Source organism: Sceloporus occidentalis, unplaced genomic scaffold (assembly GCF_023333645.1).
Source record: "Sceloporus occidentalis isolate IW3139 unplaced genomic scaffold, rSceOcc1.0.p SCAF_27, whole genome shotgun sequence".
Classification (NCBI taxonomy): domain Eukaryota; kingdom Metazoa; phylum Chordata; class Lepidosauria; order Squamata; family Phrynosomatidae; genus Sceloporus; species Sceloporus occidentalis.
In genome coordinates this window covers 12,449,627-12,469,248 of record NW_028317007.1, presented here as the reverse complement: position 1 = coordinate 12,469,248, position 19,622 = coordinate 12,449,627, and the positions used below count along the sequence as shown (strand labels likewise).

At 37.4% G+C, this 19,622-nt stretch overlaps 1 protein-coding gene across 1 annotated transcript in view; it reads left to right on the top strand.

Moving 5' to 3' along the window:
- Positions 1 to 19,622, top strand: part of IRS2 (insulin receptor substrate 2) — a 123,882-nt gene that overhangs the window by 92,304 nt on the left and 11,956 nt on the right. Inside the window, exon 4 of the mRNA XM_089485882.1 lies at positions 14,586 to 14,662. Within this exon, the coding sequence (XP_089342008.1) occupies positions 14,586 to 14,662 (77 nt within the window). The remainder of the gene's footprint in view (positions 1 to 14,585; positions 14,663 to 19,622) is intronic.

Genomic DNA, 19,622 nt, shown 5'->3' with positions numbered 1-19,622 from the left:
ACTCAGTTAAGGTGGAAAATAGGTCTTCATGAGTCACAGACATAAACAGTATTTCCAGGTCCAGGAGGACAACAATGCTTGCATTATACATTAATGGAGCAGTAGATTTGTCCATTTACATAATTGATGAGAAGATGGTGCTGAAAATGATCTTATATTAACCTACACTATTATTATTGTTATTATTATTGGTGTATTCAACCGATTCTGCACTGTACTTTGGTTTTTTGTTTAATGTATTATTTATTGTATACAAAAAAAATTAAACGTCATACTGCGTAGTTTGAGATTATGTGGATTTTGTTATTTTTTCAGGTCATATGTGAGTTAAAAAAACCTCTACTGAACAAAATTCTAATTGCTTATTAATAACAATATAACATTTTATCTATATACATATATATATATATATATATATATATATATATATATAAGGACACAGATGAATTTAAAGATAAAAAGTATTCTAATATATGTTGGTTAATAAATACACCAAATAGCCCGATGTTTCACTACATATAGATTGTTATTTGTAAGGGTTAACTTTGATTTTGAAGATCATTGTAGCGATATGATGCCTGATCAGAGGATTACGTTGATTAAGGAACTTGTATGCTTTAAAAACAACGTATCCTATGTTTAAAATGTGTAACAATCTTGATGAGTTTAGAAAGTCTCTTACGGATTGTCCATCGAACAAGACTCTTTCTATAAAACAAAAACTATTAACTGCCCCTGAAGTCCCGCTGAAACGCTGAAACGTTACTTTTATACTTTGTACCGTTCATTTTATATTTTTGTTTAAACTTCAGTGGGATACCCAAATCCCTCACGGCTTGTCTTGCCAGCTCAAACCGAGACAGAGACGTCTATCTTGAAGCTCTGAAGGAACAGGACAACTCATTGACTAAAAGAGGCATGAGAGTGTGACCATTGAAGTACAACTGTAGGTTTGCAATATAATGACGTAAAAGTGCAGTAAATGTGCAGTAAAAGTGCAGTAAATGTGCAGAAAAAGTGCAGTATTGCAGTTTTTTCATGTCCAAAAAACTGCAGTATTACTTCAGAAAAAACTGCAGTAATTTTTCGTAAGGGATTGTATATAAGTTTATGTTTATGTGTGTGTTTGTGTAAAGTATGCCAGGTTGGCTCACACTTACCACACAAATCTGTATATACAATGGTGCTTTTGCTGTTTTACACTTTTCTTCGTTTCCGCACACTGGGGTCAGTCCCAATACATACTCAGTACAGACATCAGATGTATAATCTATTAGAAACTATCCTCCTATTAAGCACAGTGGAAAAATCAATATAGTGGCATGAAGCTGGGTGTGTAAAATCCACGTCTCAGGTCTCACTTTATCCAAAACTTGACCTTGACCTGTAAAGATCTACAATGTAATTTCCTGCCATTAACGATTGATTGAAATGAACTCCCTGACCAAATGATTCTCACAGAATAGACAGACTTATTGTGGCAACTGTTTGTTTAATTTTCATAGCGCATGAAGACATCAAAGCAACACGTTTGACACAAAGACCGTGAGAGTGAGCCTATTGGTCACCTGCAGGGTCTTCCTCTGGCATCAACCAATTGGTTGATGCCAGAGGAGGTCCCTGTAGGCGACCAATAGGCTCATTCGCACTGCCCTGTAACCCGTGACGGCGAACCTGCGGATTTCCACTTCCGGGAATTTCCGCAAAGACAAGGTAAGTTAGAAGAGGGGGGGGGATGGTAGACGAAGACGAAGACAATCACGAAGATCTTCGTGGTGTGTGTCTTCGTCTTCGCCTACGTTTTACCGCCGCCGTCTTCTCTTCGGCGTGTCTTTGGAACGAACACGAAAACGCACTCTTCGTGTTCGTTTCCATGTTCGCCCGAAGACGAATGCACAAGTCTAATTAATACAGACCTCTGCTTCTCTGCTCCCTCATGAAGCGTGCCGCTCTTTATGATGAGCACTACTATAAAGTGACGGAACACTAAGACAGAGGTCTGTTTGAACAGACCCACCACATGACTTAAAAAAGAGTAACTGATGGGGAGAAAGGAGAGAGACAGATAAAAAGAAAGATATAGAGGAGATACACAGAGAAATAGGAGGAGCAATTAGAAAAATGCAAGAGATGAGATAAAGAAATAAGCAAATAGATGTTAAGAAAGGGGAATCAAAGACAAGGAGGAGAGATAAAAGAGAAAGGGAAGAGGCAGGGAGAAGAGGGAGGAAAAAAAGGAGAAATAAAAGGAGAGTGTTTAGTGTAGATGAGTGTTTAATAATGCCTCTACTACCCCATAATACATTAAGTCATCTAAATTCACGTCCTTTGCTATGGTAAGGAGATAGGGTTTAATTAATTATTTAATTAAAACATTTGGAATAACCTATTCCATATTTTTTTATGTTAGATTATCCAGATGGCAAGCTTGTGAGCAGGGCCTTCTTTACCTAATTTATCAGCTTGTCTTAGTCTGTCAGTTTCAGAGTTTCAGATTTGTCATACCCTTCCTATTGTAAGAAGTGCTGCATACATTGCTGCCTCTATATAAATAAAAGATAATAATAATAATAATAATTAATAAGAGGCCAAAAAATCACTGGTTATTTTATAGTCTGGTTTATTTTTCTTATTTCTTGAGAAAAATTGGAAAAGATGCTAGTTCTAGCTTGTAATACATGTCTATTTGGATCCTCGTTATCATATCCCCTCTAAGACGCTGTTTTTCTAGTGTATGTAATTTAAAGTTTTTTAGTCTCTCTTTGAGTCAGAACTGCTCTTTATACACAGCCATTGGTTTTAAGGACGCTATCCTTAAAATATTTTATACAGTAAATTCAACAGAATAATACATACAGTTAACCATTAAATGAAAGCTCCACATTATCATCTACACATGTTTAAGAGGACGTCTTTGTACCATGTGTAAGGCTAAATAATGATGAAATGAAAATCCTGAGCTCATTTTCATGGGGCTCAATAACAGGAAGTCACGTGTTTTGTCAGTATCAGCTGTTGGGAAAAGCGACATATGAAGCTCGTTCAATATTGGCGTCCAATATCAAAGAATTAATGAGAATATGAATGTTCATCACACTCACGGTTAGTCTTTGATATTGGTGTCTAGTATCAAAGACTTACTTTAAGTGTGATGAACATTCAAACTGGAACAGTAGGATCCTATACTATTGGAAATGCTTTCAGGGAATATGTATTAGTAGTCATCCAAAAACAGATGTCACGAGAAATGCTACAGAGAAACATTAATAGCAAAATACTATTATATCGCAAATGTATTGTGTTTGCTGTGTAAGCATTTCATCCTTCAATGACTGGCAGTGGGTTTTTATTAGAGAACAAGGTCTAGCTAAACATGAGGTTGCCATGGAGGCACAGCTTTGGGTCTATGCTTCTCATAGGGCATTTTTATCATGTTTAACCCTCATCCCTTAGGATGGAGTGAGGAGGGGCTATAATTTATTGATCTAATTACCCCATTTCCAGCCAATGGGGTGGGAGAAGAGGTAGGTATAGGGGATCAATAGGGGATCATGGGAACCCCATGTTTCTTACGTAAAACATGCACTATTTGTTATATATGTATCTGTATTCTAGGTGGGGTAATTTTGCAAGTTTCAGGTGAGGACATTCTCGGGTCCTCACATTGCCTCGCACGCAAGTAGCATATTAGTGAATCTTGTTTTTTGAGGGTTAGCAGCCAAGACCACATAACCTCAGTTGTGTCCCCTTAACCCTAACCACTCAACTGACCACTCAGCTTCTTAGTGAATAGACCCATGTGTGTTTGTGTAGAAGAATAGGATAATACAAATGGATGTATGGTCCTATGTAAAATATTATGTTATGTGAGAAATAGAACTGATGAGAGTTTCTCTTTAAGGCTGAAAAATCTATTGCTTACTACAAAGCAGTATCACAAGTGTTTCTGTCTGGTTGCATACACATCCATCAAAAACACTGGATTTTGTGAAAACTCATTGCTACAATAGTAAATGGAAAAAAGTGATACAAGTATTAAAAAGGAGAAGTTATTATTAAAATACTAAATGTAATAAATGTTTTTTGTAATATCAGAATATGACAATGTAACCCATACTGCTGTGACAATGAATGCCTCACACTGAATGCTGATATTAGATACTGCATGTGCTATTCTAGTTATGACCTTATTATTAGAGACAAGTCATCCATTTAGCTCATGTAGTTTCTCACCAAGCATATACCATTTACATACTTAATATTGACTATCCAATTAATTGCAACATGATATCAAGAGTGACCTGTTGGCACACTCAATCTGTATTTGTCGTCAGTTATAATTTATATTTGCAATGTAAAATTTGTCATGTCTGCTGAAAGAACTTCTGGTTATGATAAACAATTTACATGGTTTTGAATTTATATGTTTAGTTTATGGACTTACACAGCTCATTTTTAAAATAATTGGAAATAGTGCTTGCAGGAATATAGAAGGAACACAATTTGTGGCGGTTGCTGACAATACTATCTAAAGATACACTGTATAGTAAGGAACAAATATCTCACTTGACATAGTCGCTTGACATGGCCCCACCAACGCACATTGAAGCACTTTGTAATTTTCCCGCAACTTTCCTCCAAAAAACTTACAACTTAAAGTGCTATAGCTCCATGGCTCTATATTTTCAAATGACTAATGATTGAGTTACGTGGTTTGTGTTTTAACATGTAAGTGGATATTTCCGCTGCTTGTCTATTGCAGTGGAAGATTAGCTGTCTATGTTTAAAATAAATTGTAGAGTAAAATAAATGGTCAATATTGCTTTTTTCTCTCCCAGAGGAAGAAGAAAAGTAATAGTCAAATTGAAACCTGCAGGTTACCGCAAGAGAGAAATTAGTATACAAAGAGATGATTAATGAAAGTTAACATATTCAGATTATAATAAGTAGAGTACTGTAATCAGTGGAGAGCTGGCAGCCCTTTGCCAGATTTGTGGGGTAAAAAACACTTTTGTCGGAATGTGCTGAATGAACACTCTCTGACTGCGACTGCATAGAAAACCTCTACCAGAAAAACAGAAAGGATCCAAATGTGATGTAAACATGGTCTAACTTGTTTTTTACTCTAGAAAACCCGGCAACTACATGAGGAAATGTAGATTAAAAGGCTTTTCGTAGTTGCCCAATATCCTCAAATCAAACCAAGAGGCCAGGGTATAAATCCAAGCCAACCCCTTACCAGACTTCTGAATATATATATATATATATATATATATATATATATATATATATATATATATATATATATATATATATATATACTGTGGTCCTAAATAAGGTCCAAGGAATACCACTCAATTCAACTTCAGGAGTTGCTAATATAGCTAATATAATATAAAGTGTACCTTTCTTACCTTTCTTCCCTGCTGATGAAGCTAATGCATTTTTTGGGTAGGTATAAGATGGTACATACTTTGCCAACCAGAACACTTACCAATGATCTATTTGGTCCCCAAATAATGTTGCCAAGGGATGAGATTTGCTTTTGATTATGCTTAAGCCTTATCACTCTCTGTTTCTTGTATTGTGTATACTTAATTTGTGGTGAATGAATTTTGATAGCGATACATTTGGTCCTATGTCTGTTTCTTTGGGGCTTTTTTGCACTCTCCAGATATGTCTCAAATGGTAGATTACCTTCTTGTATATCCTGGATCTAGATGATTATTGGCCATTGGATGATTCGCTTCATCATCAGAATTTCATTATTATTATATTTATACAGCTCCAATCATTTACGCAGACCTTCTTACAATATATGTATTCAAGGGGTATGACAAAACTTGAATTGACAATAAGGCAAACTGATTCATTAAGCAAAGAGAGCTCTGCTTTCACAATATATTAACACGGTCTTGATTCCTGGGTATACTGGAATTTTATGGTTGCAGCTCACTATTGTTGAAACATCAGCATGCCCCCTTTTAATATACAAGAACAAAGTTAATAAGGAAAATGTTATATATCTTGTAACTTTTACAAAATAAATGCTGGGGAAAAATAAATGTATTACTTAAAAGGTTAGAAATTTCTTGATCACATCACTGGTTGATTAGATTTATTTGAAGGAAATCTCCAATTTTCCCCTAATGCCAGGAACTAGTGTATGTAATCATGTGGGTATTAATATTACATATCTGTCTGTTATCAGAGAGCTTTGTTGGCTGGAACATTCGGTGAAGGGTTATTCTGTCTGGGTAGTGTTTCAGAAATACTTATTTAACAGTGTGCCCTCCTATGCCCCTTGTCAGTGTGCCAGCATATTAGTCCTATTATCTGTCTGAAAATGCAGTAGGCTTTTGAATCTGTCTTGCTGCATGAATCAGTGCCAGTTCACACCACCGAAATGGCAGATTAGCTGTGTTCAATTACATATACACAGGAAAAACTAATGCCTAACTGTAATAAATAGCATTTTACCTTATAAGAAGCTATAATCTTTGTTGTAATGTTTTCCTACAGTATTTACAAAAGAATTAGTTTTTCTTGTGTAATGTGAATGTAGTAATGTTAGGCAATTTTTCTCCACAAAAAAAAATAATATTAAAATTGTAATTATGCTGGCAATAATATGAATTAAGAAAAAGGGCTAATAAGGTTCAATTTTCATATTTTTGGTTCCTTACGCTAATAAGGAAGGCGTATTGCTTTGATCTGCAATACGCTTACTAATGAAATAGTTTGCACAGCAACTAAAACATCTCATTTTTAGCTTTCTAAGAATATTCAGAGCCCTGGGCTTTCTTTATTTGCATATATTTTGTCTGCATACTCATTGATGTTTTTCTCATGGTGGTTTTTAGCTCAATTTATTTACTTTACATTTAATTACTGCAAATTGATCAATGTGGAATGATAATGTCATGTAAATGGGGAGTTTTTAACATGTTTTCATGGAGCACAAATGCAAAAAAACCCACATTATTTTATAATCGTGTAGACACGTTGATAATTATAGAAGACATTTTATGCCTTAATTAATTTAATCTTTCGGAGCTAATTAATGAAAGGTATTTTGCTTTTTCTTTGGAAACTAATTAGTCCCAGTAAATATATTTACTATGGCAACCTCTTTTATAGCTAAATTGTCAAGAGCCATAAACTTCCTCATAAAGGTGTTTAATAAAGAATGAGTTAGATAGCAAAACAAAGTGGCAGACATAATAAGGTATATTTTATGTATCTTTAATTTACAGTAACTTTGTTTTGGGCTTTTGGTAAAATAAATAATTACAAAAATAAAAAAAATTTCCTACTAGAAGAAAATATGTTATGTAGAGAATTTGTCACCAGAAAAGTCAGTAATGCTGTGTTTTATCTGCTGTCTACATATATAAAGTACAGAATGGTAAAAACTGTTGACAGTGTGGTGTGGGAAATGGCAGCAGGTGCTCTGTAAGGATGAGTCAAAATTTGAAATATTTGGCTGTAGCAGAAGGCAGTTTGTTTAAAAAGATTGAGTGTTTGCAGGCAAAAGTGAAGCATGGTGGAGGTTCCTTGCAAGTTTGGGGCTATTTCTGCAAATGGAGTTGGGGAATTGGCCAGAATTCAGCTCTGAGAAGTAGAGGCAGATACTTATCCATCTTGCAATACCAACAGGGAGTCATCTGATTAGCCCCAAATTTATTCTTCAGCATGACAAAAATCCCAAACATACAGCCAAAGTGTCAGGAACCAATTTTTCGCTGCCTGAACCATGGCTTTTTTTATACCTGTGGCGTTTACATCTGCGACCACTAGTGGCCACCCTCCGCCCTCTGGAGCACTCAGAACTCAGGTGTGCCTTGTTACCTGGGTTGAGCCCTAGTCTACATCCAGCTGGGCCTTGTTACCTGGATTACCTGCCTTTATGAACCTGCCCTGCCCTTCAGTCAGGGCCTTTGTATTGAAGTCTATGGACCTTCCTGCTGTGGCTCTGCACCTGTACTGTTCCTGGTTCCCTGCTTTGTGTCCTTCCAAGTGGACTCCCTGCTTTGTGTCCTTCCAAGTGGACTCCCTGCTTTGTGTCCTTCCAAGTGGACTCCCTGCTTTGTGTCCTTCCAAGTGGACTCCCTGCTTTGTGTACCCTTCCAAGGGGGCTGTGTGCCTTTCGTACCCTTCCAAGCGGGCTGTGTGCCTTTCGTACCCTTCCAAGCGGGCTGTGTGCCTTTCGTGCCCTTCCAAGCGGGCTCCCTGCCAAAAGACTTATTACCGGTATTTATTTTGCCATACGTCCGGTTTCTTGCTTAGACTGTATTACCCTTATTTGCTGGTCCTGTTATATACATAAAATACACTGCATTACCTGGATTTCTGCTTGTGGTGTCTTTGTTTGCATAATCATGCACCGTGGGTTACAGACTGAACCCCAAGTATCCCCTTCCCATGGGCTCCTATCCGACCTGATCACCCGAGTCCTGACACAAAGTCATTAAGAAATATTGTCAGCATAAAGAAGAATAAAGAATTATTGCTATGCTGGGATTGTATGGAAAGAGAAGCAACTGAGGTCACCTAAATCTACAGACATGTGCTTTATGAGATGTTTGGAACAAACAAGTGTACCTAAAAGAAGTAATTTGAAGGCAAATGATGGTCACACCAAATATTGATTTGATTTAGATTATTCTTCTGTTTGCTTAATCTATTAACATGTCTATTTTTTGAAGCATTCTTACTTTACATTTTTTCATACCTGCCTAAAACGTTTGCACAGTACTGTTTAGATAAACATAGTATAACAAAAACTAACCAATAATTTCTTTTTATCAAAAGAGACCAATGGATCATGTAGACATTTCTTACCCTTCTGATACTCAAGACTTTACCTACCTGTAACCATAACAAATTTGTCATATAGAGATATGTCGGTATGTAACTGGAACCAGGGGCTAGCGGGACATCCCTGGCCATCACTGCCACATTCATTGTAGCGAAAGCTGGCTGCATAATGGGTAGCCACTCTGGTTCTCAAAACAAAGGTGCTTCTCCGGTGAAAAGGTGTCTTCCAAGGAACCATTCCACCAGTCATGACACACCAGTCAGGATGCAAGAGAACACTTCATTGGGACCGGATATGGTTTATATAACCATTTTAGCAGGGGAAAGGTAGTTGACTTAGACAGGAAACAGAAGCAAATTAACATAATTAGCACATAACATACTATCCAGGGATTATGCAGACAACATTGTCACCAGAATAATCTCAACAATGGCGAATATAAAACAGAGTTCAAGGGATTAGGGAGGTAACACTAAAATGTAGATTAGACAGTGAGACATTCTTAATACACATAGAAATGGAAACAAGAGTAAAAATACAAAATGGGGTCCAACATATAAGCTATAACAAGCTAAACAAACAAACAGTAATGTATACATTACAAGCAGGGGCGTACCTAGAGTATTTGGCACCTGGGGCGGATCCTGTATGTGGCACCCCCCCACACACACACTTTAAAACTGCATAGCTTCTACGGCTATATACCGGCGCAGACACTGAAGGTGGTACAGCATAACACTTACTGTTATCATTATATACTGAGGCAGACATTGACGGTGGTACAGCATAACACTTATCACTATATACTGAGGCAGAAATTGACGGTGGTACAGCATAACACCTATCACTATATACTGAGGCAGACATTGACGGTTGTACAGCATAACACCTACCACTATATACTGAGGCAGACAATGACGGTGGTACAACATAACACCTATCACTATATGCTGAGGCACACATTGACGGTGGTACAGCGTAATCCCTATCACTATACATTGAGCCAGACATTGACAATAGTGCAGCATAACTCCTATCACTATATACTAAGCCAAACATTGATGTGGTGTAGGCCTACCACTTCATTCATTCAAGGGTTGAACCCGTCTTAAAATCACTCAAGGGAGCCGGAGGTCTGCTAAAGACCTCCGATACCGCTCCGTTGCGAGCCTGCTCCTCCAGCGGCGGACTTTGCTCTCCGTCTCTGGAGGGGTGCCGGCAAGTTGGCACCCCCCTGATAAGCGGCACCCGGTGCGGACCGCCCCCCCCGCTAGGTACGCTACTGATTACAAGCATATGAATATGCTAACCAAAAATATCAGGCATATAACCAAAATAATGCCATGTTAACAGGACCATCCACTGTTTCATGGTATGCCTCACAAGTCCTTCTTTGGGATCACAGTCTGTCTTCCCTTTCCTGATATCCTATAATGTGGATAAAACTGCAGAGAATAGGTGTATACATTAAAATGTATTTAAAAAAACAACAATATTTACATCAGCAATTTAAATATAAGCCTTTACTTTTACCTAACACAATCATACCTCCAGGGGGTAGCCTGAACACTAGTCAAGAGTGTTGAACAGATGTCTGACTCTGAGCTGGAACACAAGAGGTTTCCTAAAGATGCACAGCACCTTTTATTTTGATGCCATAGAGGAAGAGGCGACTGGTAGCACTCCCCTACTACAAGCCTAGGGTGGTGACGAAGATGAACACATTACTGGGTTTCTGAGTTATATAAGTGGGCTTTTTAATATCACTTAGCCAGCCTACATAACAAAACAAATATACTACACATTTTTATATTAAGAAATATAAGGTTAATTAATTTACTTAACTGTGCTGGAGCAAAATATTTTATATTTATAATTATGTATTTGATTAATTAAATTTCCTTATGGTAGTTAATAACCCAACAAAGTATATATTATTAGCTTAACATTAGGTACAGTTAATTAATATCAACACAAAAGGAATGCTATTATTTTAGTGAGCACCCGGATTTATTTGATTATCATCTAAATACTTAACAGGCATTTATCATTCTTCTGGCATCATCAACCATTTAAATGAATCCTAACAGAAAAAAATTCTGGCCAATTACCAGATTAATTTTCTCTAGATTTTAAAAGCATGAACATTAGCTGACAAAGGAAACTTGCTCTAGTTAAATATAGCTTTTAGGCATACCTAAAGATGGCTTTGATAACAAGGACCTAAGTGATAAGTGACTTCCATGAATATATGAATGGTTCCAGGAATATACTTCTTTTTACTAGGCGAGTTAACAAACAAATAGAATTCCAGAAGGAGCTGTATCAATAAATAGTAGCAAAACATTGAACATGCTGTACTGCTGTGAGATGCAGTTTTAAAGTACCAACTTCACTGTGCATGAAAAAAGGCTAGTGAGCTTCTACCTTTCTACCTTTTTTACATAACCCAACTACGCTTGAGCTTTAAGTCACAAACTAATGGCTAGACATACTCCTTCAGGTTTTTCTGGTAGAAATCAGAATTTTATTTGAATATAGCAAGTCACCCAGGTCCTAAAGCAACAGGTCCTCCGTATTTGACTCTATGTTCTTATTGTGGAATGTTGTGTAAGCTTTACACCAGATGTAATAGGACCCCAAAAAAGTTCTACTTTTGACTCATCAGCCCACAGAATATTATCCCAAAAGCCTTGGGGGTCATAATGATGTTTTCTTGGCAAATTTGAGACAAGCCTTTTTGGTCAGAAGTGGTTTTGGCCATGTAACTTTCCCATGGCAGCAATTTTTGCATTATCTGCCTTCCATTGTGGAATTCTGAACACTGATCTAACACTGAGGTAAATGAGGCCTTCAGTTCTTTACATGTTAGTCTGGGTTCTTTTGTGACCTCTTGGGTGAGTTGTCTGTGTACTCTTGAAGGAACTTTGGTAGGGCAGCTACTCCTGGGTACGTTTAGCACTGTACAAGTTTTCTTCATTTATAGATAATGGCCCTCACTGTGGTTTGCTGGAGTCCCAGATCTTCAGAAATGGCATTGTAACCTTTTCCAGACTGATAAATACCAATGAGTTTGTTTCTCATGTGATCTTGAAATTCTTTAGATGACCACATCATGCACTGCTTTTTGAGACATTTTAGCATACTTCACTTTGCAAGATATTTAATTGATGTTTAGATTCAACAGGGTTGACCGTAGTCATACCAGGGTGCGCCAAATGTAATTGAACCAACTTTTCAATAAATATGTTTAATTGGTTGATTTAGTAACTAAGGGGCAATTACTTTTTTCCACATAGGGTCAGGTAGGGGTGGATAGCTTTTTGTCTGATATAAAAATTCTGAAACATTTAAGTGTGTCAAATATGCAAAAATAGAAAAAATTAAGAATCAGGGCAAATACTTTTTCACAGCACTGTATATATAGCACAGCATATATTCAAATATGAAACACTTAACAAGAAACTAAAATGTCCTATACATATTCATTTATGATAATGCTTGATATCCCTAATGTAGTCTCCTACATTAGAGAATCCCCGAATGAGCATTCCGGGAAAACAGGGGGTTTACAGCTCTTCTATTAAGTTACTGTATATATCCCATGGCAGGGAAGAGCAATATTAAACAGATAAAAGAAAATGTAACAAATGCTATTTTAGTTAATATAGTAAATGAAAACAGACATTTTGTCTACAGATTTTTAAAATCATTATTTCAATATGCAATCTTCAGTGAATATTATGTCACAAATTAATTTTACTGGGTTGGTTGGTTTATATAAATACTTGACTATAAAATGTTATATATCAATATATCACGGATGAAAGTTTGGCAATTTAATTTGTAACCAGGACTGGTCAGGGTACTTATACGTAGGAGACCTATACAATGCAACTGAACAACAAGAGCCTTAATATAAGATAATATTACATTTGCAGTTCTTCAGTTTTCAGGTCTGAAATAATTTCCGTAAGAATGCGGAAGAATAAAAAGACATAATCATGTTTCAGCTCTAAACTTAATCACTTTCTATTAAGCAGGAATGCTCAAACAATCTATATATTTCTTGGTATTGTAATATAATACAGACTGTTCTCAGAAGAGACGGAAAGTTTTGAACTTTTTGCATGCTCATTTGGAAAATTTTGTGAAGCTCAATATCACATAAACATCTAAACACTTTAGTTATTACTGGGAACAAAATATTTTCTTGTACTCATATGAATGGAAATTTTCTAAGATATTTATAGCAAGGACTGACAAAGCAGTACTTTATGTTTCTATTTTCTTCTAAGACAAAGAACAGAATGTAAGATTGCAAGTAATGTTTGTCTACATTGCATATTTTTTTTCATTTTTTTTTATCCAATTTTAAAAAAAAGAATGTTTTTCACTATATCAGTAGTTATTTTGCATAACTGAAGCCTTGTCACTGTATTGGGTGTTCAAAATATATTATGACATCCAGCAAACATTTAGTGTGGTAACCCAATACAGTGAGACAGGAGTTTGGTGATTTAATTGCCATAGTGAAAAACACACACTAATAGGATAAAACATATGTAAATTAGCAGATAATGCTTTTTTTATCACTCAATATTCCTCAACCCTAGGTTGAAAATAAGGAATAACTGATGGTGTGGGTCGTGTATGGGGGAGGTAAGTAAAATTAGGCAAATGAGAAAGAAATCAGATTAGTGAGAAGCACATATGTCTATTTCACTTATATGTAGGATATAATAAAAAAAAACCAAAGGGATTAGCAGAAAAGACAACAGTGGAGTAAGAGAGAGATAAGTTTCTCTGTACTAAAAAATAAAAAAAATGAATGATGAATAAAAGAAGCGGTTGTAGCTACATATTTGTTTAATGCTAAAGCAAATGAAATAGAACTGAAGATTTCGGCAAACAAGAAACACATTTAATTTGGTTGTTTGTGTTTTAGATTTTGAATAAAGCCTTTTGAATTCATGGATATTTGTAATTCTACATTGCGCAATGGATTTTTTGTACACTGAATTTCCATTTTAATTCTGTAGAACAACTAATGCTAATACTTGCACTCCCTCTGTCTTCTTGGCTTTAGACGCCTAGAAGGCTTTTGATAGGGTAGGTTGGAATTTCTTGAGTGCGACTTTAGATGCGGTAGGAATTACGGGATTTTTTAAATCAAGTACAATGGCTTTATACAGTACTCCTACTGCTAAGGTTACAGGGCCCGCCTTGAATTCTTTCTTTTTTGATATTGCCAATGGCACTCGATAGGGGTGTCCGTTGGCCCCTCTGCTCTATGCATGAACAATAGAACCCTTGGCGATCCAAATTAGATAATTGCAAGATATACAAGGGATTAATATTAAGGAACAATCCTTTAAAATTACATTATACGCAGACTTATCCTCACTTTGACAAATCCAGAGGTATCAGTCCCTGCGGCTCTCTTAGCTATTCAAGAATTTAGCTCATATTCCAATTATAAATTAAATCTCCCAAAGACGCAGGCGATGTCAGCATATACTTCCCCTGCCCAAAAGACTTACCTCGCTGAGCAATACCATCTTGATTGCTCAAAAGAGTCGGTGGACTATCTTGGGATCAAATTAATGTTCAATTTAAAACAATTAGTCTTTTTGAATTATGAAATAGTATTGAATAATCTTGCCTCCTTAATAGAAAAGCTGAAATTAATAGAGTTATCTTGGCTTGGTAGAATTAATATGGTAAAATCTTATTTAATTCCTAAAATTTTATATCTTTTTAGGACAATACCTCTTCGAGTTTCGGGTTATATTTTGGATAAATTTTCAAGAATGTTTCTCTCCTTTGTTTGGAAATCAGGTAAATCGAAAATAAGTCAGAAAACAATTAAAAGAAGCTATAGCTATCTGGGTCTGAGGTTTCCAGACATCAGAATGATACACGAAGCTGTAATGTTTACACATGTGATATATTGGAATATTAAAAAGGATATAAAGTTGGGTTGGCTGTATTGCGAACGTATTCAGGCAAACGAGCATGATTTATTTAACTTTTTTTGGCTCAGACCTTCTATTTCGAAAAAATTAAACTTAATGAATCCAATTATAACGGACGCATTAAAAACAAGTCATAAGTTTAGAGCAGTAGAAGGCTTAGATGCGGAATTTACAGCCCTCACACCTCTGAAGGTCCTTAAATATCATATGCAGAATACCAATTTAATAAATTGGACTTCAAACGATATTTGGACACTTGGCGATGTAATACTAAATGATTCATTTCTCAGCTTTTCAGAGTTACAAGCTAAATTTAAGCTTCCTGACAAAGAACTGTACCTACTTTAGATTGAAACATTTCTTGAGTCTCCAGATAGTCCACCCACCCTTAGAAATAGACATAATTGTTAATAAACACTATAAAAAAAACTAATATCTTTGATATCCTCTTATCTTGATGGGCAAAAAAATGATATAATACCCCTTTCTATACAAAAATGGCAAAATGAATGCGAGGTTACATTTCCTATGGAAAGATGGGCTGATACTTGGTCACAAGTCAGGAATGCGGTGCATGCAATTAATATCCAAGAGATGTTCTTTAAGCTGTTACACCGCTGGTATTTAGTTCCTTCCCGCCTAAGCAAATTTTCTAATTTAAACTCTAACTTATGTTGGAGATGTGGATATGAGGAGGGGACTCAATTTCATATATGGTGGACTTGTTGCAAATTGGATAATATTAAGTCGCAAACTGTTAAACTTTTTTCATACATATTTAAATGCAACTTTTTCATCTATTCTTATACCTGGCTTTTTCATCTGTCCCTACCTCCCTCAGATAGCGCATCCAAATTATTGGCAGTTAACATCTTATTAGTTATTAAAATATGCATGGCCAGAGCCTGGAGGAAAGATGAAGCTCCTACCTGGAAAGAGATAACTGATCAAATAACCCAGCAAGCTAAAATGGAAAAACATTTTTATTTGGTCAATCAAAATCTTTCCAAATATAATGATATTTGTTTTTTGTGGTTTAAATATAATATGGATACGCATTCAAACAATTTTGATTCCACTACTTAGATATCTTTATTCCTTGGTATTAATCTTAATCTTTTTGAGTCTTCTTTTACCATCCTGCATTTGTTATCCATCCAATGTAGTTTAACTACTTAGCTAAATAACTAACTCCATCATTTAGATATCCTTCCATTTTGATATAAATTTAACTTCCTTGAGCTTTTTCATAATAGGCTGTACCTCTTATCCAAGTAATGTAAGACCCCAATGGGCATAGTGTCTTTGGATTATATCTTAGATAATTAACTTCTTACTCCTTCCTTTAGCGGTCACCTTTGAATGTATGCGTCGTGTATGAATGTAGTGTATAAGGAAATTAGTCTGGATCCATTTGAAAGTGGGCCTGTTTATTAAATCTTAAGGAAATCTTAAGGAAATTAGTCTGGATCTATTTGAAAGTGGGCCTGTCTATTAAATCTTAATGTTCAATTATTTGCTTATTTCGTAAGTAGGTATTGTAATTTACGATATATGATAGTGTAGTTATAAGCATAAAATTTATCTTCGGATTCATAATGGACCAGAATTGTTGTATATATTTTTCTACTTTGTATGTTATTGATATGTGTTTTATAAATGTAAAAACTCAATAAATTATTAATAAAAAAAAAATAAAAAATATAATGCTAAATTACTTTTATCAATCATGTGAAAAAGGTAGATGAAAAAGGTAGAAGATTGTTGTTTACTTAAATATAATATAATATAAAATAATATTACTTAAATATATAGAACAGATCTATTCTATATTTCTAATATGGTAAACAACGTCAATATTTTTATTGTTCGATTCTTAGGTTTCCAGGAACACAAATAGACTGCACATTTTTTAGGTACTCTGTAACTGATTTGGACTAAGTGCTTGTCTTCATTTTTTTCTTGCTAATAATTAGACTTGGGCACCAGGGGGCTCTTCGTGTTCGTCTTCGTGCTCGTCTTCGGGGGGAAAAAAATCTTCGTATTCCGCGAATATTCGCCCGTTCCTGTCTTCTCTTCGGGCGAATATTCGTGGACATTCTTCGTGCTCATTTCATCTTCGTTTTCCTCCCGGTTGCCTAGCAGGGGTTAATACGGGGTTAAGAACACATCGGAGCAGCAGCAGCTGCCTTGAAGGTACGTGTGTGCAACTCTATTGGTCTTTTCGGCAGGGGGCTGGTCTGGCATCAACGAATGAATTGCAGAACTGCAGAATGCACTTCATTCGTTGATGGCAGGCGAGCCCCCTGCCGAAACGACCAATAGAGTTGCACACACGTACCGAGATGTACTGTACACAATACACATTGCCCGAAACTGAGGGCCACGTTCCTCCGAGCAGTTGTCTTGTCTGAGACCCAGACAAATGCTCCAAGGAACTTGGCCTCCTTTTTATCATACACAGTCACACATCCATAGATGTTTAATAAAAGAATAGGGATTATTTTACATTTTTAAATCGATTTTGGACCACTTTTAATACATGCCTAACATTTGCTACCTATTTATAATGGCATACTTTGCAACAACCCAACTTTTACAGGACTGGAAAAAAGCAGGACTGTCCACGAAAATGTTGGGTGTGTTGGCAGGTATGCGAATGGAAAAATGTTGGACAAGAACTAAAAAATATCTTAGGGTTAATGTTTAAGATTATTAGCAGTGCACTGTTTTGGTTAAAGATGTATTATGTCTAAATAATAATTTAATTTTCATTTTAAAGGGTTTATTTAATTTTATTTTAAAGTGATATTTATTATTATTTACTTTATTATCTTTATTTAATGTTGTAGTGCTACCCTACCCAGCTATACCTATGTGCACTAACATACCTAGTTTAGCTAAATTTGATGGGACAGGAAAAAAGCAGGACTGTCCCTGAAAAAGTTGGGTCTGTTGGCAGGTATGTGGATGGAAAAATTTTATAGGGTGAAGTGTTAGTTATAGCGTTAATGCTATTAGTGAGTGTAGAAGTGAAGGCCAGGGCAAATAACAGGAGGAAAGGTCCTTGTGATTTGTGCATTGTACGTGTGTGTGTTATGTCACTGTGTTATTGTGTTATGTGTTGTGTGTGTTATGTGTTATGTCACTGTGTTATTTGTGTTATTGTGTGTGTTATGTTTGGTTGGTTGTGTATCAGATGGAAAAAAATGAAATGGAAATGGAAAAGGAAATGGAAAAGGCGAATGAGTGGGCAATTGGCGACCCACTCACCTGTTTCACCTCAGAGCAAAGCACCCAAACACTGTCAGTCTTAGACTTTGCCAGCAGACTTCCAGAGCTCAGACACTAGGCCCTAGCGTAAGCTGGCCACTCCGGCGGAGGTAGCAGGCGTTGCCACACCGCAAACAGACGCAGCCCGGGGGGAGAAACTACCATTACCATTAGTGACATTTTGGGCATGACTCTAGCCAGGAAGCGAACTGGCAGAGAAGAGATGCTGGCACCACCACCAGCACTGAAAAATGGGAAAGGCGAATGAGTGAGCAATTGGCGACCCACTCACCTGTTTCACCCCAGGGCAAAGCACCCAAACACTGTCAGTCTTAGACGTTTGGCAGCAGACTTCCAGAGTTCAGACACTAGGCCCTAGCGTAAGCTGGCCACTCCGGTGGAGGTAGTAGGCGTTGCAACACCGCAAACAGAGGCAGCCAGGGGGGGAGAAACTACCCTTACCATTAGGGACATTTTGGGCATGACTCTAGCCAGGAAGTGAACTGGCAGAAAAGAGATGCTGGCACCACCACCAGCATTGAAAAATGGGAAAGGCGAATGAGTGGGCAATTGGCGACCCACTCACCTGTTTCACCCCAGGGAAAAGCACCCAAACACTGTCAGTCTTAGACGTTTGGCAGAGTACTTCCAGAGCTCAGACACTAGGCCCTAGCGTAAGCTGGCCACTCCGGCGGAGGTAGCAGGCGTTGCCACACCGCAAACAGAGGCAGCCAGGGGGAGAAACTACCCTTACCATTAGGGACATTTTGGGCATGACTCTAGCCAGGAAGCGAACTGGCAGAGAAGAGATGCTGGCACCACCACCAGCATTGAAAAATGGGAAAGGCGAATGAGTGGGCAATTGGCGACCCGCTCACCTGTTTCACCCCAGAGCAAAGCATCCAAACACTGTCAGTTCTTGAAGTTTGGGAGCGGACTTCCAGAGCTCAGACACAAGGCCCTAGCGTAAGCTGGCTACACTGGCGGAGGTAGCAGGCAGTGCCACACCGCAAACAGACGCAGTCAGTGGAAGAAACTACCCTTACCATTAGGGACATTTGAGGCATGACACTAGCCAGGAAGCGAACTGGCAGAGAAGAGACGCTGGCACCACCACCAGCAGCAGCATTGGGAAAGGCGAATGAGTGGGCAATTGGCGACCTGCTCACCTGTTTCACCCCAGAGCAAAGCATCCAAACACTGTCAGTCCTTGGCGTTTGGGAGCGGACTTACAGAACTCAGACACAAGGCCCTTGCGTAAATTAGCTACACCGGCGGAGGTAGCAGGCGTTGCCACACCGCAAACAAGTGCAACCAGGGGGAGAAACTACTTTGAACATTTTGGACATTTGAGGCATGACTTTAGCCAGGAAGCGAACTGGCAAAAGATGCTGGCACCACCACCAGCAGCAGCAGCATTGGGAAAGGCGAATGAGTGGGCAATTGGCAACCCACTCACCAGTGCTCCAACCTGCCTTGGTCTCTGGCTGCCAGCACTAGCTGCTGCTATTGGCTCAGAAGCAGCTGTTGGGGTTTTACCACTGTCTCTG